General features: G+C 41.1%; 1 protein-coding gene across 2 annotated transcripts in view; it reads left to right on the forward strand.

Moving 5' to 3' along the window:
- The first annotated feature begins 660 nt into the window (after positions 1-660).
- The window catches only part of PIP4K2A (phosphatidylinositol-5-phosphate 4-kinase type 2 alpha), a 105,646-nt gene continuing 80,032 nt past the window's right edge, over positions 661-26,274 (forward strand). Inside the window, exon 1 of one of the 2 annotated variants that reach the window (XM_030446011.1) lies at positions 661-1,023. In XM_030446011.1, coding sequence (XP_030301871.1) covers positions 883-1,023 — 141 coding nt within the window. In that variant the 5' untranslated portion in view covers positions 661-882. The remainder of the gene's footprint in view (positions 1,024-26,274) is intronic. The other variant, XM_030446012.1, reaches the window with a different exon arrangement.

Genomic DNA, 26,274 nt, shown 5'->3' on the forward strand with positions numbered 1-26,274 from the left:
TGAAGGATGTCATCTATCACTGACCACATCCTCTGTGGCCACAGAGGCAGCTAAGAAACATTTTCTATTATTTTGCTGTCAGTATGAGCTGGAAAGTGCAGTTTATGGGAGTGCAACACTTCTGTAGGAGACTAGAGTTTTGTGTTTGCCGTCTACCAGCTGAGGCGAACCGCCCTGCTCACAGAGCGGTGCAAGGTCAGCAGCAGATGGCCAAGTCCTGCCCTAGGGAATCCTTCTCACTTCCAGAGGTTTCATCTCCCCAGAGACTCGGAGATGACTGCGTGGGTGGGCAACGGGGAACTGGGGAGGGGACGAGAACCCCGGGAGCCTTTCCGGGGTTCCCTTCCAAAGTCCCCTCACACCTCAGCGGGTGCAGCTCCCTCCTCGCCGCCTTCCCCCTCCTCCCGTCTCTCCCCTCCGCACCCCCAGGGCCACTATGACCGCCCCGCTCCCCCGTAGCGCTGGCGGCGCAGGCGCGAGCCCGAGGCGGGGGCGTGGCGGCGGTGCTGGGCATGCGCAGTGGGGCGGCAGGAACCGAAACTCCGCGGCGTTCCCGCGCCGGGAGGGGGGGAAGGGGGGCGGGGCTCTGGGCGCGGCGCGGTGCGTGGCGGGCGGCGGCTCCCCCGCGGCGGGAGGAGGAGGGCGAAGGGGGGGGGTGGCGGGGGCGGGGCCGCGGTGCGCGAGCAGAGCCATTTCAGCGCGCGGCACCGGCGGCCAGGCCGGGATGCGCGCGGCATCCCGCGGCTGCCAGCTCGCTGCTGCCGCTGCCGTCGTCGTCCGCCCCCTCGCCCGCCCGCCTCCGGGGCCGCGGCCGCGGCGCCGACTCGCCCCCTCTTTTCTCTGCCGTCCTCCCGCCGCTTCCCCTCCGCCGTCGGCAGCGCCATGGCGGCCCCCAGCAGCATCGTGCCCGTCATGGCGAGTAAAACCAAGACCAAGAAAAAGCACTTCGTGGCGCAAAAAGTGAAGTTGTTCCGGGCCAGCGACCCGCTGCTCAGCGTCCTCATGTGGGGGGTCAACCACTCGGTAAGCGCCGCGGCTCAACCCGCTGGCCGTCCGCCCGCCCTCCCTACCGGGGCATCGCCCCCCCGCGGGCTGCGAGGAAAGAAGGAGGGGGAGCGGGCGGCACCGGGGAGGCACGCGCCACCGGGAACCGCCTGCCGGTTGTCGCCCTCAGCCCCGGCGGGGGCCCGGGAGCGCCTCCCCGAGAGCGATGGGTGCGGGCGGGGGGCGCCGGGAGAGGCTGCGGAGCGCTGTCGGGGCGGGGGCGATGCGGGTCTGCCGCCGGGTGCCCGCCGCGTCCCATCGACCCGCGGCGCCGCTCGGGTAGCAGCGGCAGGGGGGTGCCGGTGAGGGGACGGGACTGCCGCCGGAGCCGCCACCCGCGGGCGGGCGTTGCATAAATGTACTGCGGTGAAAAAACCCAAACCCCGGCTATTCGCGTTTAACTAGAGAAGTTTTTGCCGTCTTCCGAGCAGTTTGCTTAAGCAAGTGTCTCTTGACGGTTTTGTGCGCTTGGGGGAGGGGAGGAGGGCCGGTGTTGATGTGGTAAAGCAGCAGAATTGCAACATTTGCGGAGTGCTATATCACCCTGCGGATGATGGGCTGCTCTGCCTTCAAAAGAGTCCCTATACTGGGTGCAGTAACGTTGGACTGCTGCTGGTAAGCGTTGAAGTTAGGAGCCTGGTAAAGATGTCACATGGTTTGGGCATTATGAGGCTCAAGTCGCAGCTTTACATCTTTAAATAGCTGACATGGGCAGGTTAAAAGTGTAGAGCCCAAAGATCAACTAATTTCGGGCATTGGAGCAGTTAGGACAAAAACTTCCCCCCTCTCTTGGTGGTGCAAAATCTGTACATCCAAATGTTGGGTTTACATTGTTGTTTCTTGTTGCTACAGAAAACCTAAGAATAACTGTCAGTGTGCAGTTCGAGGTTAGACTACAAATTTTGCAACAAGGTCATGAAACAGAGCAGTCTGAAGTATTAACTCAGTATTCCTTTTGTTTCCTACACATCCATATCCTGTGAGTTTTTACCCTTGTATACATTTCTGTAATTCTTGCCCCAAGCCTGGAGTCTGAGCATCAAGACAAGTGCTGTTAGATCTGTGTGAAACAGCACAGTTCCTGAAGTGATGGTCTAGGGGAAATGCTTTAACCCTGTGTACCAATAAGGAATAGGTGACACAGAGGAAGCTCTAGCGAGGTTAAATAGTCTGCTGAAGAAAGATAGTCCTCTGAGTCCTTAGGAAATGGTGACAAAGGATTTCAAGTTTTCTGTAGGTCAGTTGTAAGCAGAGAAATCCTATGCCCTGAGCTGATAAGAAACCAGATATTTATCTACAGAGCAAAAAGATCTCCAACCATGGAAGTGTGTGATACGCTGTTTGCCAGGGTTAGTCTTTACGATGTGAGTTTCTTTCATTCCTTTTTTAGTGGCTAGCATTACTTATAGAAAAATTCCCAAGCAGGCCTCTTCAATGAAAGCAAGCAAGCTGATAATTACAGGGTGAGAGAGTTCTTTCTACTCAGTGGCAGTGTGCTAGCTGTCGGGAGTCTCCCTGGGGAGATTGGGAGATCTCTCACAAGAACTGAGGTCTTCCTGTTGCCACAGCTCCTTACTGCATGTGTTTGTACTTTCAGAGGAAAGACCTCTCCAGTACAAACAGTAAGTCAATAGTGACAAGCACAACACCATGCATAACTCCTGTGGCCACGTACTGTGGCATACGTAGCTGTTCTTTTTAGAAAATGTAATAAAGAAGCATACTGGTTAATGCCCATACAATTTAAAATTGTAAAGTAAGATCCTTTCATTAGGAGGGGCTCAAAGAGCAAACTCGCCAATACAACAGGGTCTGAGAAATGCAGCTTCAAATGAAGATGATGGTTGTAGGCATGAGTATCTTGGAGGTACTCTTTCATTTATTTACCCTGCTGCAGGATATGATAATGAATAATACTTCTGGCTTCCACGGAACCAAAATCCCTCTTAATGAGGGAGCATAATATAAGCTAATTTGATGTGTCTGAATCTAAGACATCTCTTGGCTAAGAACACTGCATTGAAGTGTTGCAGGCTCCTCTGTTAGATGCTTACCCTGTCAGTTTGTAAGTCTTGATGTGGCACTGTCCAGCAAATGAAAGTGTGTTCAGTGTGGCTGGACTCAGTTATCGCAAATGAGAGTTTCTCATGGGAGAAATACAAATTATGTCTGTGGATTCATTAAGAGCAGGAGTTAAGGATCCTTAAATTTCTCATCAGAATAAACAGAAATCCATAAGGAAAAGACTAGGAAATGAGCATAGATTATAGTTCATTATGATAGTAATTAAATAAACTTAGAATATACTAGTCTTTTGAAAAATTTTACTTAAGGCTACTTCCAGTGTGGCTCATATCAATTAATGAGATGTTAGCAGTCACTGAAGCTTACAGGCTTAGGGCATAAGGATGTATTGAAACAGTGAAGCTGAGATGCAGTTTCCGCATCTCTGACAGGATGCAATATGTACTGTAAGAAAGCAGTTAGTAAAGATAAGAGAATAGCAGATTTTTCTGCAGGCCTTTTAACTTTTTAATCACAGCTCCAAAATACTACTATGCTTAATAGTTGAGCTTTGGAGGATTTTCTGCTTTTCTTGTTGTTCTTTTGATTTGTTTTTTGTTTGGTTGGTTTTTGGTTTTGTTTTTTTAAATTGAATGGGTGAAGAACCTCGATGTAAAGAAGTTAGAAGAATTGTTTCAGCTTCCTGCCTGAGGATGAAACATGACTCTAGAAAGGGAGATCTCAGGCATTGATGTAATCAAGCAGAAGGCTTACAGCAAAGGTGTGAAATCTTAATGGGAGGGAGGTGTCTGTAGCCCAAGGTTCTTATAAATTCTCTCCCCCTCCTTCCCCCCCCATCCAAGAAGCTGTAAGCAAATTGATTTGCTGATCTTGGTTGTTGCTTAGGTGGAAGCAGAGAAGTACTTAAAATTCAAAATCCTATTTGGTAGTGCAGTCAAATTCAGTAATAACTTAGAAGGTCATGTGAGGGGAAAACATGTAAACATATACCCAGAAAGAAAATATATGCTCACATTCAGAGATTTAAATTTGTTTCTCTATGTTGAACTAAGCTGTTGAATGAAAATTTCTAAGTGAAAGGGAAAGCAACTGTGTCCCATTCTGCAGATGAGATTATAACACCAATGCTTTGCAGTGAAGACTAATTGTAGGTGCACTTGGATCTTGCAGGCATCTGCATCATTACATATTGATTTTATCTGTCTTTTATCCTGTGCTACTGAAGCAAATACTTAAACTGTTGTTAGTATGACTTGAAGCTATATTTTTAGGTAGTTAACACAATTTGAATAATACTTCATTTACAACTCGAGGTACATAACATCCTACTTCTTACCTCCATATTGTTACTGCTGCTGAATTTCCAGTAACTGTGGGCATGTAACTTTTTGCCTAATGCTTTTGGAAGTAACTCTCCCTCCTTGTTTTCTGTGCCAAAAAAGAAAGACAGGCATTCTGTGCTTTTTGCAGCCTATGATGATTGTCCCAGGCACAAGGATGATGAATCTGCTGTCACTAGGCTTGGTTCTCTACTTTTATTGGAAGCTTGTTAGGAAAGCTGGGAATTTGTAGGGAACTTGGCTTAGGTGGTCCATAAAATATCACCCTCAAAGATGGAAGAAAATTGATTATTTTTGTAACTAATTTTGAATGAAAGAATGGACTATTGGAGGCCTCACCTGCTGTGTCAACCATTAAATTAAATATATTTAGGAGAGGAGAATGAATGCCTACTGAAGTTATTGAGCATACTGTACAAATTTAAAACAAAACAGAAACAAACAAAAAAACCCCAAACAAACAACAAAACAACCTGCAACCAAAACCAAACACCACCACCCTCCCCTCCCCAGCCTCTGGAATCTGTAATCGCCATCTGTTTCTTGGATGATTACAAGCTGATCTAAAAATTTAGCACTGCCTGACTTTTCAGTGGCACTTGCTGCCTAATAAGCAAGCAGAACAATAAGAATACATGAATCAAATGACTTTTTTTTCCCCTCCAGCATATTTCACAAAGGGCGTGTGTTCCACGGGTGAAAAATTCAACAGATAATAAACTCTATGACCTCCTTCATTTGCTCCCATGCAGCACTGTGAGCCTGATGCTGTTGCACACTCAGCTGTAATCTGGCTTGGTCTTTTTAACGAAACTGGAACACCACCAGTAATGAGAGTGAGAGCCCTGAGCCTCTTCTACTGGCCTGGGCAACCCCTGGATTCATTCACTGTTGTGGTTAAAAGCGAGGAGGGGAAAAAAGCATCTTTCTTTCTCCCTCATACGTGTTAGGATATATTTGATCATGTTAGGAAAGCTTCTGTAGCTCTGCAGAAAGCTGTAAAACGTCTGTGTTCTTGTCAGTTCTCAGTTGTTTGTTTTGGGTTTTTTTTCTTACCTAGTATACCTGTCCTTCCTGCTACATACTCTTATCCAGACAAATATATAAATAGCTCACTTATTCATACTTGTCCTTATATTTTAACGTGGCACTGGAGAGCTTGCTAGGCAAGTGTGTGCCCTTTTTGTTTATGGAGTAACTCAAATGTCTTAGTTCTTGGGAAAAAGGCTAGGTAGGTCAATACTTTGTATTTTGAAACACTTTGTATTAAGGAAAAGGTGCTTATTTATTAGATCTTTCTGAAGATGAAGCCTAAAATAATTAAAAGCTAGGTTATGTGCTCTGGAATAAAACCTGCTGACTTATGTTTATGATCAGTTTCTTTGGGGGTGGTGGTGTTGGTCCACAAAAACAAACCCTCATCACTTACAACAAGCAATAATACATCTTCATACCTTACAGGAATTGATAGCTTCTGGGTCCATGTGTCAACATACTCTTAAATGATGATATGTTGACTCGGGACGTTGGTTGGCTGTCAGCACAGCAGCTTTGTTGGAAGCTCTTGAGACAAAGAGGGCTACTCAGCAGTTACCTGTTCAGCTGTGTTGCTTGTTTTTGTATTTAATGCCGACCATAAATACTGCATGTGTGCTCTAAGTGGCTTTTCAAAATGAGACAAAGTAAAACTAAAGTTACTGATCTCGGTTGTTAACTCGAGATTTGTAACACTGAGCTTGGAAAAAAAAACCAAACCTTAGTAATTGTCTAGTAGTGGTGATGGTAGACTACAGGGGAGAAGGCTCTTTCTAAGAAGCAGGAAGAAACAATGTATTAAAAAGCATTGATTACAGCAGAGCAGATAATAAAGCAATTAAAACTATTTTAAAATGAAGTCATCTGGGCACTCAGCCCAGATATTTATATATAGAAGGAAGTAGAACAGGAAGAGCTATTTATTGAAAATTTGCTTCTTTTTTGGGTGTCAAGCTCTGTACTGCAGAAATGAATTTGATACTGCTTTTGCAACTGAGTAGATGGACTGGTAAAAATACAAATTATTTATTATGGTTCAGTTAAAGGTAGTAAACATCACTTCATGAAATACCAATGTGAGTGATATTTCATGTCCTTCTCTGAACTTCTGAAAGGGACACATACAATAGCTTCTAGGGATGAGATGGGAAGAGCTATGAGAAAAGCTCTGACAGCAGTTTCAAAGCTGCTTTCTGTAGTTTCTTCCACTCTGCAGAATAAGGTGCAGCAAAGGCTAGAGGATTTGTTTTGCCTGTAGGTTTTTGAAACTGAATTTCATTGACCCCAGCAGGGAGGGCTGGATGATATTCAGCAAGGCAAACAGGTGGCACAGATTTGTTTTGATGAGTCAACTTAGTCATCTTATTTGAGTATCCTGCACCAGATGCCTTAAGAAAGAGTCTCTAAGGGGATTATTTTTGAATTCCTTGCTCATTAAAGCAGACACTTGCATTATGCTTATTGGCCAGAGCCTGGAAGATGTTTATTTTCCTCCTGTAGTTTCAGGGTGACAAAATTTATTTAATATAACTGACTCACCCCATCCTGCAGTTCCTGCTGTACAATGCTTTTTTTTCTGCTCTTCCTTGAAAACATCATGTGCCATAGGGTTCCATGGGCTAGCTGTACACTGTGCTCCTTCATGACAGCTTTTGAGGAAGGTGAAACTACCTATTATTTACACATCTTTCGTGTAATTTGGCCAGAGCTGTGTGCTCAATTACAGTTGTAGTCATGTTGGCTTACAGATATCTTGACTTGTTGAAAGGTTAGTCCTATTTGTTGTTGAACTACAAAGTTTTAAAGGCTTGAAAGAAGTACATGTTCATCTTCATGTTTTCCTGACTTTTAAGTTCTGACTTCAGTATGAAATCATTATTTTAGTTGTACTCCCAAGGACACTTTACATGTTTTTTTACCACTTTTTGTATTTGATGCTTACTATTTAGCGGTCTAACAGAAGTCCTAATTTCCTCATTTTCACTGTTGGTAAGAGACATGTTTGCACTTAGCAAAACAGCTGAAGCAGTCTAAGAAATTGCTGCCTTGCTTATGGGTTGGCAATGATAAACCGTGTTAGTTTTCACAGTCTGCATCCTAATATGTGGTGAAATGGGTTAGCTTTGAATTGTTGAGATGGTAACTTCTTGTATGTGGCTTGTTATGTGAACATCTGTCTTATGATCCTTCCTTATAGGGTCTGAGCTGTTCTATAATAACTTCATTAGTTTTGTGTTGATAGATTGCTTAATAAGGGTGTTGTGGAAATTGTTTGAAGTAGCTGAATGCTGTAGTGATGGATGTCACAAACTGAAAAGAAAACATTAGCTTTATCTTCAAAGAGAGGGGTTGAATAGTTTGCAGTAGAAATACTTAATGGCCGTACACCTTTTAGAGTACTTATTTTTCATCAGACTTTGTGAACAGCTACCTTGTGTACTGAGGCAAGGTAATTAGTCTAATCCAACTCTTTTGTGTGCATGGTAAGTTCCCAAGGCAACCTTAATATTCTTAACACAGCTGTGAGTATATGCATGATCCCTTTCGATTGTAAGAAAAAAATGAAAAAATCTCATTCCCTTATGTGGCATTATTAGAAGGTCTGTGGATCTCCTTGGTGAGGCTGAGACTTCCAGAACTACCTTGCAGCTGCTTGAGCTAACTCATTTAATCTTTCACTTTTCCCAGTCTCCCTCTTGATGTCTCAGTTGTACGCTGTTTCGTCTCTCACAGCTCTGGTGCTCTTGTGTCTCATTTTATCAACTGGGGCTCTGCCATTCCAGTCTTCCTGGTTAACAAGTTCAGCCCTATTTGTTTTCCAGATCAGTAATTACTGAGCTCCAAAGCAATAATCTAGCAAACATAAATCATTTTGAGGAATTTTCAGGTGGACTGTAATTCACTGGAGTTCATTGTCCTGCCACACTCACAATGTGCCAGCACAAAGAATGCAGAATTGGTGCAGGAACAGAAAAGATGGGGCAAAACAACTGCTCTGTAAGAAAATGCCAGCTTAAGCTACCATAAGGTTAGGATGGTTACTTAGCATAAGGTGAATTAAACCACAGCCATTAGCTTGCTTTGGTATTTGTAAAACTGGGGCTGCTGGACTTGTTGTTGCTCTCTGGCACTGATCTGATCCTGTGTTAAGTTCATTTGGGGAGATGCATTGGAGGCAAAATCAATGCAGAAGAGTGAATAGGGCAGGGGTTTGATACCACAACAGGCCATGTCCACAAATGTTAGTCCCAGGCCAGAGGAGCTGCAAGCACACTCCAGGGAGAGTGGAGGGAAGAGACTGATGTATGTGTACTTTAAGATGAGCTTTTGTGTTTGCTTGGGACAGTGGAAGGGCCTCTGATAGCTTTAACGTGTACTCTTTGACTGACCAGTGATCTCCTGTCTACAGTTCAACTTCATAACTGGTAGCCTGGAGTCACACTGTGACTCCAGTAGTCCATAGTAAAAAAAACTTGAGTAGAAAGCTCTCATTGTGGATTCTGCACTTTAAACATGGAGACCTTTCTCAGTTATTTTAACCTTTTGAAGTAGTTGTGTATTTTCTAGGACATGGAAATGTGTTCCTGTCGGTTTCTGATCATATTTTCAGTCCTGGTCTTTGGAACATGCTGAACCATTTAACCACATAATTTGTCCATCTGGGTAGAGAGTAATTGTCTTCAGAGAAGTTGTGAAGGCTTCTGAGGGGCTGAGATTTTTGAATTTGCTTTTAGAGGTAAATGCCAGTATTTGCAAGACCTTCTAAATAATAGCAATTCTTGTGAATCCAATCTTAAATGTTCTCTTGCAGGGTGCCAAGCCTGTGGCAATAGCAGTCACCGTTTATTGGGAGTGAGGAAAATACCACCTTGGTTAGCCTAAGACCAGTCAAAAGAAAACAGCTTAACAATTTTCTTCCACCAAACTGATGCTGAGCAATCTCTGATTAGCTTGTGGTGCCAAGCCTCAATAGGTGTTATTAAAAGAATGGTTCTGAAATAATGCCCTTCATCTCTGGAGTGTCCTGTTGCAAAGTAGACTTAAAGCTGTTTTGTGGAGTTTAGTTTGCTTTGATCATACTGCCTGATGCTTTTCAGACCTTTGTTAGACCATTGAAGTACCAAAACCATTTTTTGGTCCATCTGTTTCTGATGTTGGACTTGCTGTCTGTGTTTCTATTAGTTTGGTATAGTTTTTAATTTTTCTCTCAGCTGTGCAAGTTGCTTGTAGTAAAGAGTATTTACTGGTGGTTACTGTGTGGTGTGGCCCTCTTTGTGGGCTGGGTTCCGGATGTTTGTAACAGAAAACCTTCTAGAGGAGCTCAGGTAGAAATACTCTGAAGTACAAAATTTACAGCATGCAAATCTGCTATAGTTGTATGGAGCTGAGCAAAAATCAAAAGACTGACATAACAAAAAGCAAAGTTGCTAATCTCTGAGCTTCCTGTTCCAGTTTTTCTAATTTTCTGTATTTTAAGCTTAGAGCCTGCACTGGAAAGCAAAATTTCAAAATAACAAAAATTCAGAAGGCAGTTGAGTAAGGAATGTCTTTCTGGTTTAGGTTTTGAAGTTTTGGGTTTGGTTTTTTGTGTGTATTGTTTTGTTTGTTTTTAATAAAGGTCTAGTGATAGACAAGGTTACTTATAGCTTCAGTGTCCAGAGAGCATTAGCACAAACACAAAAATTCAGGGTAGTAGTTTTAAAATCTTTGCCTCTTTATTTGAGTATATTTTATTTCTCTGGAGTTTGTACTTGTCATGTACTATTCTATTCCTATGTTTTTTTCCTACCTTTTCCAATCCGGAAAGAAATATAATGTGATCTTTTTCAGATTTACTCAGACAGCCTATATAAAAGATGTACAACTCCAGTTTTAAAGGTGGTGTGCAAATTAGTTCTTTATCCATGAAGTACATATCTGAGACTGTTTGATCCAAGTAGTGATATTTAAAGGCTTCTACTTGAAATAAATGGGTTTTTTTACAGTAAGTCCTTGAAGTGAAATTACTTATCAACCCATTCTGTCTCAGCTGGCTATTCAAAAGTGCTGGTTGTCTTTCCGGGAAAAATAGCAGTCTGAAACAAGCTGACTTCACTGGAAAGCCCATACCCAACATCCTCCTCTTTAGTCACCACAAAGTTGCAGTTGGAGGCTCAGAAATGACTCACTGGGAAGCAGAGTCAGATGCTTGGCGAGGTGCTGCAGCTCAGCACCACTCTCTTGTGCAGCATCTTGGGGCTGATGCAAACCAGGGTGTCCTTGCTGCTCTTTGTTTTTCCTCTCACTGGTGATAATAAGGGTATTGAGGACTAAAGAGAAATTTTCTGTCATAATTATTCTTTTGGGTGTTAAGCAGAATTGTCAGATCTGTGAGTTTTCAGCCCAACTCATGCTTCATTTGCAGTCAGTGATATGTAAACCAGCTTTTTCCTGTGCTTGCACAGTGGATAGGACTAGACAAACAAGAAAAGCTTTCACCCAGCCCACAGAAGACAAGTGGTAAAACTAATTTACAGAATCAAAACTCTTAGTGCTTGTTTACAAACAGGTGTACCTGCTCAGGGGCAAAAAGCCCTGCAGCCACTGTTATCAGAACCTCTTGCCCATTTCTATGGATGGAGGGAGTTCCTGATGTAGCAGATTCTCCAGCTGTTATTTTGTGCTTCATCTTATTCAACAATGCTGCTTTCTCTTTCGTACCTACAGCTGTGGGCAATTGGAGCTGGTAATTTTATTTCAGTGAGCAATGTCCTTTGGGCTGTTTTGGCTCAGGGATGTTAATAGGGTTCAGATATCTCTGGGCTCACAGAATCCTGCACTCCTCATCCCTTCTCAGCTTGTTCTGTTGCAGTACATCAAAGCAAAGCAGTATTGAAATCCTGTGTATCTTGAATCTTGCTAGTGCTCTATGCATTTTTCTTGCTTGGTGTGGGGTAGATTTTTTTTTCCTTTTCTACCACATGTTCCAATACCACTTCTCAGGAGTCTTTTTACCCACAAAGAGCAATTGGTTGGTAGTGGTGTTTTTAGTTTGCTTTTCAAGCTAATTGCTTTTTATACATTATTGTGTCCTTGCTGAATCTTTCAGAGGATGTGTGTTGCAAGTTTCTCATTGGAAGGAGTAATTTGGTAGGATTTAATATTCACATCTTGTTGATGAAAATGTCCTGGGCTTTCATATCGAAGTCATCAACTTTTTCATTTTTCTGTGTCTTTCTAAGGTTTTCTGGTTGAACGTGGTTTACTTCACAATTAAAGGCTGAGCACCTCAGAATTTACAGGAAGAGCTTGAAAGCAGTGATTCCTCCTGTGTGATATGTTGATCACCTGAAAGACTAAGAGGGTCCATTGGGATATGAATGATGGTGATTCTTTTGTATGGGCTTGTTCTTGACAACTAATATGCAGTGATGGGCCTGACCCCTTGTCCACACCATTATAAATGCCCTTTGAAATGCAGAGAAATTTCTTTCCTGAAAAGCCAAGTTTCTAGCCCTTTTGCAGTAAAACCTATGTAATGACTTGTAGTTTAGAGGATGTCCTTGTGCTGCTGTCCCATCCTTATGTTACTTACCATGTAAAAATGCTCATCTATCTACTCAAGAGTTACTCAGGCAGGAAAACATTCGTATTGTTTGGCTTTGTCACAGGATACTGTACTATTCTTGTGGAAGCATATTGCTGAACAAAATTTCTGAAATTAATTTTATTAAGAATGGAGGGAGCTGAGTGGTGTAGAAATACAGCTAGCTGGCAGATAGTAATTCAGTCACCTAAGTAGGTGTTGCTATGAGTGAGTGTTTAGCTCAAAAACATGGCTACCAATTGTATAAAAACAATTAAAAAATTAGTTTAAGGGAGTGTGTGGTTCTTTAGGATGAAAATATGATGGTTTAAAGCAATGTGTGTTACTTTTGGTAGCTGAGCTGGCCAAGGGCATAGACATTCTTGTAATGAGGTTGGTGGGAAGTAACACCTTAACCTCAAGCAGCCTGCTTGCTTTATTTGTTGTGCCATGGGACCCCTCTCTGAACTGAATATATCAGCCAGGAGATTTGTCATATATCAATACATAACTAATATTTCAGGTTGCTTGTTCTTCAGACTTGTAGTTTGACTGTTAGCCTCTTGATGAGCAAAACCAAAAGAAAGCTGGATTGTCTGTCTTAATAGCTGTTCCTCAAAAAAAAAAGGGGGGGGGGGGGGGGGGAAGTCAAGGGGGAAAGAGGATTTGAAGTGTTCTGTGAACATCACCTCCCTTGACACCCAGCTTTGCTGAGGAATGGAAATAACTCAGCTTTTCGGATACTGGAGAGTATATCTGAAGCTTTGCTCTGTGATTCTGATGTGCTCCATTTTTTCTGTACCAGAATGCAGTATGGGCTAATAGTAGTTGTCTGGGTGGTCATTTTTTTTCCCCTCTCCTCATGTGCTTGTTGTGCCCAATATTTTAATTATAAATCTGTGGGCTGTAACTGTGTAGAGTACTTAGTTCATGATAATGAGCTCTTGGGTGTTGAAATCTATTTACTTGAGGAATGCTAAACCTTGTTACAGTATTGTTGTTGATGCAGCTGTACCATACAGTAATCTCTACAATTTGTGCTGAATTTCTTAATCACTTCTTAAAAAACATCCGTGCCTGACAAAACTTCTGATATTAGCCAAGTCTTCATGTGCATCTAATGGCTTAAGCTTGAGGTAGGATGGGCAGAAGTGTCCAGTCCCACCTGCTCCATTTGATGCTGAATTAATTTTGCCATAATGGCTCTTCCAAACTAAGGCTTCAGAGACTGTTGTTGTTTTTAACAAGCCTGGCAAACCAGGAACAAAAATGCTCAGCTATTAGACTCCTTGAACACAGAATAAACAGTGTGCAGTGAGTCATAGCACTGCCACTGCATAACTGAGGGGAGCTTGTGATTTTTTGTTTAATATTTATTTTTTAGAAACAGACTAGTCAAGCCATTGCTATTGTTGATTTGTACTGTATCTTCCAGGACAAAACAGTTGATTCTTCTGCCTGATTAACCTATCTCTTTGTGGATAGTTTTCTAAAGCCTTGAGCTCCAGTGTGTTTACACATATTTGCTTAAGTAATTCGAGGAAAGTGCAGGATTCACTGTTGCACTGGCTACCGGTTTCCCAGCTCCCTCTGTGAGCAGACAGTTTTGCAGCTGCTTGGGAAGGCACATGAAATGAGAGAGTGGTAGAAATGCAGTCAAACAAATCCAGCCCAGAGCACTGCTCTGACTCACGTTGGCCCAGGTTATGGGCAGTAAAATCTGCTCTTGAAAGTATACAAGGTGACTGATTAGATAGAGTTGCTTATTGTGTTTTGGAACACGATAAAGTTTTTATCTGAAGTTTTGGAAGGATAATTGCCTGCAGTAGTTTGAATGAAAAAAAAAAAAGGTGCAAGATTGCTTCAAAGCTGAGTTAAGCTATCAGCCAGTGGAAACTCTCAACAATTTTATTAATCATACTGATCCAGGCTATGACTGCAGAATGCTTGCATTGCTTTATTAGAAATATTAACTACTTCCAGTGTGCATATAATCTTTTACATAAGTGGCATTTTCCTTGTCACTTAGCACCAATGCTGTGAAACTGAAGGTGTTTAATTAATCTTGTTAACTTTCCATGGTGAATTACAAATGAAGTTTTTCAATTATTTATTAGCACTTTTTTTTCCCCTCTCAGGGGTACTTAGGGTCAGGAAGCATGAAATAACTAACCTGAAGCCAGTAAAGCTGCAGTCTAATGGCCTGAAGATTTCCAGAGTTGTAAAACTGACTTTTCATCTTCCTTATCTCTGTTTGAAAGGGGAAGAGGGTGTATCCTACATCAGAGGAGAATTTCACTTGAGGTATTACATGTTTTGGGACAGAGTTGTTTCTCTGATTTCTGGCCAAGCAAGAGTGGGCAAATGTGGTGGAATGGCAGTGCAGTGGGGAGGTCCTGCCTAAAACCTTGTGTTCTGCCAGCAGTGCCAGTGTGTCTGTGTTGTCACCAGGATCAGCTGTGTCTTGTGCAAAGCCAAACCTGGCTGGAGGTGAAGAGGGAACAGCAGAGAGAGGATAGGGATGGGACATGAGTTGTTCTTGTTTAATTAGCAAAATGAGTTCATTTTCCTCATGACCTCTTTAAGCATTGGTAGGACCAGTTACTGAGCAGGACAGCAAATGTGGAATTTGAGTTGTGGGGTTTCTTGCTGCAGAGGAAAGGCTGAGTCTTGGCCTAAGCCAGATGTGAACCAAATCCTCTTCTAACTTGTATTTGTTTCTCTCCCTGTGCTGTGACTTTGAAACTTGAAAAGGGTCAACTCTGGTGATGATCAAGAGGCAGAGCAATAGAAGAAAAACTGAAATTGCTTCAGACTTGCATTTAATAAAACAGTTTATTCTTGAGTTTGTCCTCTAGCAACAGACATCAAATTATCTGATTGGGTTTCCTCTAATTAGGTCCACCCCTCTTAACACTTAATATGGCACTTTCTATGTCATGAAAAAATCAGTAAAATTTGATTACTCCATTGACAGTTTAAATACCAGTGTCTTCACTTTTTCAGATGTATTTGCAGCAAATGTTAGTCAGCTCAAGGGTCAAGGAAATGAAGGTGTAAAGTCTGTATAAAATTTTATTAAAAAAAAACAACCCAAAAACAAACTCCCCCTTCCCCCCAAAAAAACCAACCCCAACCAAACAAAAACCCCTATTTTGTAATGCAGACAGTCCACATCCATGATAGCTTTTGGGGATCTTGGAAATGCTTGTTTGTCACAGTGGGAGACACACCAAGACTAAGTCTATTGCTGAACCTAAAAATGGATGTATTAGACTTAATCCTTCTTAGTATTCTGTCTCTAATGCTGTGGATTTTTCTGTTTTCCTCTAAATGGTAAAGAAATCTCAGCAAACTGTTCTCCTGCATCTTTGTCAAGAAATAGGAAAATTATTGTACTTCTTTCAATTAATCTGCTTCCTGGCATTATGTGACACTATGGAAAGTCTTCTTTACAGAAAAGAAATAGAATCCTTTTTTTCCATGCTTAGAGTCTCTTCCATTCTATTTTGGAATGTACATCACTTGTGCTTCTATGGCTCTGTCTCTTTCCACTCTAGGGCTGTGTTTCAGTAAAACTTTCCCCTGAGGGACAATTTATGCTTACCCTGAATAACAATTTGCCAGATAGGTAATGTTATATTAGCTTGTTTGCATCTACATGTCTCTAGGGAATGGGACTGTACATTCCCAGTAGGAGTCTTGGAAAGGATAACTTTTAACTTGTGGTTCAATTTTAGATGTTACTTCACTTTTATTTCCTTTCAGCGGCAGGAATTGTTGGTGTTGGTCCTATTCTTTTCTTCCTTTTTTTGCTACTCTTGGTATCATGCCCTTGGCCAAGCTGTTTAACTTAGCAATTCAGCAGGAAAAGAACCTTTTTGCGGAGGAGGAGATATTTTTAGGAGATTAAGTAATTGGTATCTGGTGGGATGTGACACGTATGAGAGCCAGTGCAAAAGGGGTAGGCAGAACTGCCCAGCAGGGTGCAGGGAGTAGCTGGGCAATGAATCTGTCTCCTTCAAAATGGGACCAAGCTGTTTGGTTTAGTGTCTCTTATTCCTTAACTTCATTCTTTTCAGTTTTAACTTCAGTCATATTGGTTGCACATGCAAACTCTCACAGAAGTACTACTCTATAGCTGCCTTGAGCAGGCAGATATAATATTTACATGGGCAAAAAAGGTAAGAGTACTATTTGAAGGGATGTGGATTTTTCTGTGTAGCTGCAGTGCACTGCAGTGGTACATGCAGTAGCTAACTGGCTTATTAAAATGAACAAACAAACAAAAAACCAAAAGCCAAAAACCCAAAACAACCAACCAAAATACTTAATCTACTGCTAATACACTATTTTGTCTTTGTTCAGAGGCTGACACAAGTATAATTTCTCTGCCACTTGAGTAAGACATGCTATAAATTCAAGTAGTTTCTCCCCTGAGCAACCTATTTATTTTCTCTTATGTGGCCTTCCTACTAAACTCTGTTCCATCACTACAGATTGGAGCAGATCAGCAGCACTGACTGTGGTATTGATAACTCTGAAGCCTATCTCAACTGTCTCTGTGGTTTTAATAAAAAGAGGCCCTGTTTCTACACTTCAGTTTATGCTGGCTCTAGTATTTGTCTGATCGTTCAGTACATCAATTCAGCTTGCTAAAAAAGACCAGAGATGAATCTGACAAAAAGTCTGTGTCTTGGGCGTGCATTGTATTCTCATTTTTGTTGGGTTCATTGACTGAATCAGCTTACTTTCTGATCGGAGGGCTTGGTAGAGAGGGGAAGAGGAAGTGAAGCTGTTCTCACTTGCCAAGTGGCAAACTGTGTAATTCAGCTCAGCTGTGAGCAAAAGGCTGGAAACCCGCAGCTGGAGCTGCTCTGACCGCGGGTACTGCCTGGGTTGCTCTCCACCAGCTGAGCTCAACAAAAGGACCATCAAATGCCAGAGGGGTAGGAGGCTGGATCTGGCCAACAGAGCTAAAGTCAGATGATGATGAGCAAAATTAACACTCTAGTGCTGCATTGTGTTGTACAGAAGGATTTTGAGTTGGAAGTAGTTATACTGACAATGAGTATTTTCACTGTCTTATGCTGTTAGCCTTCCCTACATCAAACCTGGTATCTGGCAGTACTTATGTACTTAATGTGTCTTCAATACCATATTCTAGGCTATTCATGAGCTACGATGCATCCACTTTGTGCAAATATTCTAGCTCTTTAATGCTGGCAGGTCTTGCTGTGGGCTTGAGGACTCTTCAGAGTTGAGTTGAATTAACTTCATGTAGGATGTGCATGAAATACTTCTGGAGTATTCTGAACATGCTGCTGAACCACTGTTGTGTTTGGGATTTTTTTGTTTTGCTTTTTTTCTGCTTCCCTTTCTATAATTGTTTCTGCAAGAGTTGTTTCACTCATGGCTATCTACCCCCTTTTTTTTTCTTTTTTTTTACACCATAACCTTGATTTTTCTCTCTTACCTTAGATCAGGAAAATATGATCTGAAGGTCTTCCAGAGATAATTGTGACTGAATGCATGTGCAAAATTTAATGGGAAATCTAACACCCCCCATCTTTCTTGTTACGTGACTGAGAAGGCTTCTCTCGTTGTGATGTTATGTCATAAAAACGTTTATTGTGATTGATTTTAACATATCCTTTTCCTTTCAGCATTTTCTGTTCAATGCTATTGTAAAAACTAGCATTAGTCCATGTCATGTCTGAGCAGAAGACTTGACTGAAGTTTCTGGACAAGAATTTTTATATCTGCCTGTAGTATACTTGTAGATAGCACCAGCAAGTGCTTTGCAAAAGATACCAAACATGTCTGAAATTTAGGTGAGATTTGATTGTCTGACTGTATACATCTGCAAAATGCAAATGTATTGGTGGTGAGTTAGACAGTTGCTTCTTAGATGCAGCAAAAGAAAATTGTAAATGCCAAAAGTGGAGAATGGCATATGTGAATATATCCTTGTAATTTCAAGAGACTTAAAACACAATCAGTGGTCTTGGCAGATGGCCAAGGGCACAGGCGGCTTCTGGAAGACTTCCAGCTGCTAATGGAGTGTGGATTTTGGTTAAATTTAACTGTGACCGCTGATTCTTGGATTGCATGCTTCTATGTGTTAAAATGTATGGGGTTTTTGTAATTATTAATATTTCATTCTAAAATCTATTTTAATACTCAAAGGCAGCTGTACAGTAGCTTCATGACATGGATCTCTCCTGCATGTTTAGTACAGATTGAAAGACTGAAACACCAGCATTATATGAATGGGAGGATGCAGTCTACTACATCACATTTTCTAGTGCTCTACTATAAAAACTAGGTGTTCTAAGCTTGAAAATACTTTTTTATGTAGGCAGCCTCGAAACCTCCCAAGAAACACTACTCTATTTAGAGATACAAATTCTTTTCTATTGTTGACATAGTTGACTGGTTTAAAAAACAATTAAAATCTAATATAGCAGTGTGGTAGATGGGGGCTTTGACAAGACTTCAGACTTGTAGTTCGGACACAAGCCTGCTTGGATCAGTTGCCTGTTCATCCATTTGGCTATAGCTGAAATGGTTGCAAAGAAAAGGAACAGTAGGGCAATCCCTCATACTTCAAGATATGTTGGTGTAGAGAAGAGCATACTAAAGCAGGGTGGTCAGATAAGGTTATTCTTTTAATTTAATTTGGAAGAAATGAGGAATTTCTCAATGTCAAGCCCCAAAGAGAAAGTCCATAAGAACTGGTAGGGTAATGTCAAAGTCAAGTTCAGTTCTGCAAGTGCATGCCTTCTAAAATGTTTTTTACTTTGATATCACAACTAGTTTGGGAGAAGGGGAAAGTAGATTAATGTAGCATTTGTATGCAACTGCACTGATGTCATAGATAGGTTTTAGAGTATTTGAAATGTCCTTGTCTTTCCTACAGTGTTAAATTCTGTAATAAAACTTGCAATCTTTTGGTGCTGTTACATATTTTATGTTATAGAGGTATATGGGTTTTGAATACTAAGTTTTTAATAATGAAAATGTGTCTGATTCACTGCTGCATAACTTTTGGTCCTTCCATTGGTTTGCTTGCAGCTACTTAGAAGTGAAAAGGCAGAAGTCTGTCCATGTGTAGCAAGGCTGCTAAGGTCCTGATGGACTTCATGGTGTTTCTGATGAGGCTTCAGCAGTACTTGCTGCATTGTATCTTTAATCAAGACTGACTCCTGTGTCTTTGCTATGCATTTTCTTTATGCTGAAGAGATGAACCAAGACTGTATAGTGAGGGGAGGCTATTGTGTGTGGGATATGTTGATTCTTACAGAAATGGGAATATGGATTGTGCAGAGGAGAATTTTTCTATCTTGAGACTGTGGTAATTGAAACCAAGGGTAAAGCAAAGAAAAGGTGAAATGAGGGTATTAAGTCCTGTCATTCTCTTAAAAAACAAGGTAAAGTGAATTGCTAACGTGTAGATGAATTTGTTTCAGTGTGTTTTAGAGACAGTGTTCTAGTCTTCCAATATTTCTTTATACTTGGGACTATCAGTTGGATGTTAAATATGTCAAGTACTGAAATCTGATTTTAAACACTGAGATTTTGAGGGAAGACTAAAGAAATAAAAATGAAATCAATTTTTAGTATTTCTGAAACTCCATTTTGTCTTGTGGGTAAATAGAAGTCCTGCCTTCCCACTCTGGAGCAAGGTAAACTGTTTTGAAATGCATTAGCCTGGTTCTAAGCACCATTATTTTAGAAACTGATGAGAACTAATTCTATAGCTAATGCAAATCTAATGTTGCAGCATAAATTATAGAAATTTCTATCTTTATATAAGAAGTGATGCACAGTCTACAGCCTGTTGGTGGGAAAATGGACAAAATTAAGACTGTGTGACATGGTTCAGGTCTTTCTAGTTCCTGTATACTTAAACTCTTGTTCAGCACAAGTTTTGTTTTATAATTTGAATGTAACCTTATAGGCCTTTGCATAAGAAAAACTATACATAAGATGATAGGTACTTGGCACTACAATGTGTGTGTATGATACACATGAACTAACACCTGAAACAGTGAAACAGTTGTTCTTATATGTAGTTGCTCTATTAATTTTTTTGAGGAGAGTTTCCCCTGCCTGTCAAACCAGAACTGACCCTTTTAAAGCTGTCATGATGTGTCAGGTACATCTAACAGGTTCCTGAGCAGCTAACACAAAGCAGCCTGTCCAGCTACCATTGTAAAGGAGCAGCAAATGTGTATTGAAGATCATTTAGTGCTGCTCAACTATAGTTTCTGTACAGTAGTATCATACTTGTTTTAAGACTATTTTTCTTCTCTGTTTTTCAGTTCTGGATTTAACTCCTTTCATGAAGTAACCTGGGGAGTCTTTTCCCCCCAGTAGTCGAATATAGTTGAGCTCTTTTTAGAAAACCATTGGCTTGCATGAAGCAGGGAATTTGCCTGCTCCCAGTCCTTTCTCTCAAAAAGCACCAAACCCAGCACATTCCTGCCCAGTTCCCAGTCTCTGCTTTCCGATGTAAATCACCCGGGGGGGTGGGGGTGGGGTGGGAAAGGGCGGGGAATCGGGAGAGGAAAGAACTTACTTATGGTTATTTGTAACAACTGTAGCTAGAGGAAGAATCTTGAAGGAGAAATACCTATGAAGTGTGGATATTTCCAATTTCCCTACATAATATACTTTAATTTGAAAAGTCCCAGGTTGCCCTTTCTCTGATCAGAGCATTTGTGTTTGAAAGGACACATACTACAATGTTTCCTTACTGCTATAAAATGAAAGCAAGGTGAGGTTGAGCACAGAAAATGAAAGCAGATTATACTCTGCAGCAAATGGCTTAATGTCTGGGCTGCTCGTGCAGATCTGACTCTTATTCCAAATTGTATCAACTTAGGGATGAAAGCAACAAATAAGTATCTGTAAATAATAAAAATATACAGATATTTTCTCCTATACTTCAGGAATTGAGTTGTTAAGACTTTTTCAGTAATTTCAGAAAGTAAGTTCCGTCAGCCCACATTTCAGCAGCTATTGGAAAAGACATGTTTTATGCAAAATAAAGTACTCTGGCTAAAAATAAGTTTGGGGTATATGGCTTCCTTCTGTTTTGGGGTGAGAGGAAGTATAGGTAAAAGACATAACCTCAGTCCTTTAGTCATAAACTGCAACTTGCTCTTAGTTGTTGCAGTTGGTTTCCTTATTGATTAAATAATTCTTGGCCTTAATAATCATCTAAAAGTGTTGGAGTTATTCTTCTGTGCTGGGATTGTAAATCTTTGCAGTCATTTGACTTTTAAGAATGCTGGCATATATAGTTGCATTGAAATAAACACTCTATTATGCATGTTGGGTTTCTGCTTGATGGATTTAAGTGGCTGCTATGACCCCTGGAGACTTAATGAAAATACATTTTTCCTTGTGATGTATGTGGAACATGCAGTCAAAAGTACTACTTGCTTTATAAGTCATCTTTAATTAAGACTTTCTATGAATAAAGAACTTTTTATAATGGAAAATACAATGGAAAATAGGCAAAACAGACTTGAGAAAATTAGTTTAATTTAACAGCAATCATAGGAGAGAAATCTGCTGAGAAATAAAACCAAATCTTATAACACCTTTACCCCCACCTCTCCCTTCTTTTTGGACTTAACTTCAGATTTTTCTACCTCATCCCCCCAGCAGCATACGGGGGTGAGGGTTGTGGTCAGTTCATCACATCTTGCCTCTGACACCTTCTTTCTCTGGGGGAGGACCCCTCACACTCCTCCCCTGCTCCTGTGTTGGTTGCCACCCATGAGGGAGAGTCCTTCACAGACTTCACCAATTTGAGTTGTTCTTGTGGGCTACAGTTCTGCTTAAACTGTGCCTTCCCATGAGCTGCTGTCCTTTAGGAACATCCTGCTCCAGTGTGGATCCCCTGTGGGATCACAGATCCTGCCAGCAAGCCTTCTCCAGCCTGGGCTCACTACTCACTGGACACTGTCTGCACCACAGACTGCAGGAGAATCTCTGCTCCAGCACCTTCAGCACCTTCTCCCCCTCTTTATTTGCTGACCTTGGTGTGTGCAGAATTGTTTCTCTCCCTCCACTCCCCCAGCTGCTGTTTTTGCACCAGGTTTTGTGGGGTTTTTTTTGGTTGGTTTTTGTTTCTTCCCCACTTCTTAACTGTTATCCCAGAGCTGCAATCACCAGCACTGATGGCCTTGGTCAGTGGTGGGTCCATCCTGAAGCCAGCTGGCTTTGGCTCTATTGGACAAAGGAGAAACTTCTAGCAGCTTCTCACAGAATCCACCCCTGTAGCTGCCCCCCACTACCTAAACCTTGCTATGCAGACCAAATACAAGTGTTTACCCAAACTACTGATTTATGCAATGTATTGACAGGTAAATTTGAAGCAGGGTAACCTATTTGAAGTTGGTGTTAGCAAAAATTTTAGTTCCATGGGGCTTCAGCTGTAAAATTGTGTATACGTAACAACACATATGAAAGGATCAGATTAAAGATAAGCAGTTACTAATTCCTTTAGGAAATGCTTCAGATTGCAATCTGTATAAATCTGATCAGCAGACTTAAATATGGGAAATGTCTGCCAAAAATTTGAGTCTTAAGTCTGTTCCATCCTGGCCTTCTCATCTATTTAAATTGAGATCCTGACGCAACAGATTCATGTTTTTTATTGTTGACTTGTTTGGTTTTGGAGTGGCCTTTTTTTTGGGGGGGGGGGGGTGTTGCACTTTTTTTGGTGTTTTTTGTTGTTGTTATTTTGGGGGGTGGTTTTTTGTTTCTTGGTTTGTTTGGGTTTTTTTTAGACCAATTGCCTGCTGTAGTACGATGTAGAAACTTAATCTTCTCAGCTTGAAGCTTGGCTATTGAATGCATGGCTGCAAAAGGAGTAGCAGTGGTGCTCTTCTAGGTGCTGTGGCACCCTGGTCAGTAATAGGGTGCTATTAGAAGGCAGATGTAAGTTGGAAGGAAAATGAGATTCTCATACTGTCAGAGATATGATCTGTGTATTGGGAGTCTCAGAGTGTTGGGCACAAGTGGTTTGACAGCAGTATTTGATTATCAGCCAGTAATTAATGTATGCAATTCACCTCAGCTTGAGTAGCTGTGCACTGGCTGCTTCTAGTGCAAGCTTTGGCCTTGCACTCAGTACCTCTGGTACATTTCTGCTGTGTTGCAGCCTCTGGAGCTTTTTTGTTTTCTGTGACATGAGATTTTTGTGTTGTTTTTGTTTTTTTTAGTTTTGTATATTAATGCTCAGCCATACCAGTTACCAAAAAGGATGATGGAGATACTTTTCAATCTTTCATTTCAGAAAGTTGAAGAGAATGGTTCTCTTCAGCTGCTTTTAGCTGGTGTGCTCAGAAAACTAACTATTTTAAGCCTTTTCTGATTATGAAGAAACTTCTCCAAATAGCACAAAGTGAGAGCTCAGCCACTCCCCACCCCTCCTACACACTTCCAGTACATGAAACATCATACACAAGGATAATTCCTCTATGTTTATATCTCTAGGCTCTGCTTCTGCTGGGGAGCCTGACATTGACTTCCTCCAAAGCTGTATCATTACTGAGAGAAAAATAGGCAGCTTAATCACTTGCCTAGGGAATAACCCACGTGACTAAAAAAAATAAGGGGAATAGGTCAGATCTCCAGTTAGTGCCACACCATGTGTCTCTGAACTGCTGACTTACCTTTATTTTCTTCCAGAGGAACACTTCCCGCTCCCCCACAAAGGGATTTAATCTTCCTCTCCTCCCTCAACTCCTGTATGTTCCAGATTTTGGAGTTATCACATACTTGAAATGAAAATCCATGCTACTGCTCCTCCTATTGTGCAAATTCCTCAGTATTTGAAAGCAGACATGTATTTAGCCTATCTGCAAAAGACTTCTTTAAATGGATTTGACAGTACTGAGATAAAGCACATGCTTGTAACTAATCATATCTTAGAGCACAAATACACTGGTTTTCCTGTCATCTCTTCTTTAAAAATGTGTTACCAGATCAGTCATGTTTCTGTAACCTTTTGAAGCTTTTTAAACCAAACCTTGATCTAGCATGTGTGATTAGTGTAAAAGCAGTGTCTCTGTGTGCAGACTGGATCACAAGTGATTAACTATTGCCATGTGCTTCTTTCCTGTAATGGTTAAGGTTTGTAAACAAAATAAAGTGTTCTTGCCAGTGAGTGGTTTCAGGTTGTTTGTCGATAATCCACATGGACCCTGTCTATGAGGTATCTCAGGTGGTTTGAAGTTACTGACTTTCAGGGAAGTACTCCACAGTCTGGATGATAACATGGTGAGGGGACTGTGGTGGGGGGAGTTTGATCTTCATGTTTTCTTAAATTAACCTATAAATTAATTATGTGGAAACTGGATTTATAAATTAATTATGTGGAAACTGGATATATTCCAGTGCTGGTATCTTGGTGTGAGGAGGAGCTGGTGAAGAAATAAAGTTCAGCTAACACTTTGTATAATAAAACAACCAACAACAACAAGAAACCCTCTCCTCTCCCCCTCCCCCCCCCCCCCCCAAAAAAAAAACCCAAACCCAAAAAAATCCAAACCACCAAATTAACCAATCTGGGTGAAATTTTAGGAGAGCCATAACTTTTAACTTTATCAAATCCATGTTTTTATATCTTTGGAAATTTTTTTCTCTCTCCTTTTTTGTGTGGTGGTGTGTTTGTTTTTTCAGGTAATTGAGACATAATTTAAGAGTAAATGGAAGGTCTTCTTGTGTAACATTAGTACTGTGGTGTGGACCAGCTTATTACACAGTTTCATCACACAGCATGGCTCAAAGAAGTGGTAGGTGAGAGTAGACTAGTTTGTGTTTTTAAAGGAAGATTTAAGCCTTTGTCTCTTGTACATGATCAAATACATTTATCAAAGTCTGTCTCATTCAAAGAGATGCTATAAAAAAAAAGACATGTGGTGTGTGGTAGGGAAGCTTCTTGAAAAGAAAGTAACCAGACAGTTCTTAAAACCTAATTCTATCAAGGTAACAGGAAGATAGTGAAGGAGATGGAGATAGAGGATCTGGAGATGGTATCTGAAGCAGCGTGTGCCATCTAATAAGAAAACTGCAGAATAAAGCTGGATGTATGAAGGAGACAGCTGCAAGCAAGACAGCAGCCTTCAAACTAATAAAACAGGAACATACAATGAGTTTAATAATTATGAGTCTAATAGTCTAAATGTAAAAAACCACTTGAACGGTTTGTGGTTAACAGAAGGCATAAGGATTGATAATAATGCTTTCTTTCTACAGCTCAGGAAGTTTCCAGACTGCCTGCAGGAATTGTTAACAATCATGATGTTAATAGATTATATGTAGTAGGTACAACTTTTGCTGAGAAAGGGCAGAGGAAACTGTGGTTATTCTGGTTTCTGATCTCTTGCTTACTAGAGAGTCCAGCTGCTGGGTCTAACACAGTAGAGATAAGAGAGAGTGAAGTAGCTGGCAAACATGGTCAACAAAGTGGCAGGGCACTCTGGTTCTAAAAACTGTAAGAGGAAATAGTTGAATTATTGATGTGGTATATCAATTGTCTAAATCTGCCATGGTACAAGGGGTGCACAGAAACGAAAGCATTATGCTAAAGTTTAGGTATGGGAGACTATAATACTTTCAGGGCATAATCCTAATGTCTGAAGCAATCAAATTAGTGTTATTTACACATACCTGCTTCTGTTCTTTATTATAGTCTCTGTGTGGGAGAAGTGAGATTTTTGTAAGGAAACCTGTCTTGCAATCGTGAAGGCTGAGGGCGGGCCAATAACCAAGTGGATAAGACAAATTTAAGAGTCTTATTTTCAAGAAGATTTTGAGAGGATTGCTTTCCCAAGGCTTTAAAGTAAACTAGTTAGCCATAGTATAAGAAGGGAAGGCCTTTGTGTGGATAAATAATTATGTAAGAGATGAAGGACCTAGGGTAGAAGTAAATGCTGGCTTTATCAGTGGAGAAAGTCACTTCTAGGCAGAAAAAATTACTGAGGGAATCAGACATTTTCCTGAATTACCTAGAAGAACTAGAAGACTAGTGGTGAAGAAAACTTGAAGACATTAAATTAATTGCGCTAGAAAGAGTGAGGTACAACCACAAAGAGCCCCAGAGTAACTCAGGTGATTGAATTTCCAATGTTATCATTTGCCAGGGTAACTCTCTGCAAGGGGTGCATTGAGAGGGGCAGCCTCAGCTGTGTGTATAAACTGATGGATGCTAAATGTGCCACAGCCATTCAGGAGTCGGGT

Source organism: Calypte anna, chromosome 2 (assembly GCF_003957555.1).
Source record: "Calypte anna isolate BGI_N300 chromosome 2, bCalAnn1_v1.p, whole genome shotgun sequence".
Taxonomy (NCBI): Eukaryota; Metazoa; Chordata; class Aves; order Apodiformes; family Trochilidae; genus Calypte; species Calypte anna.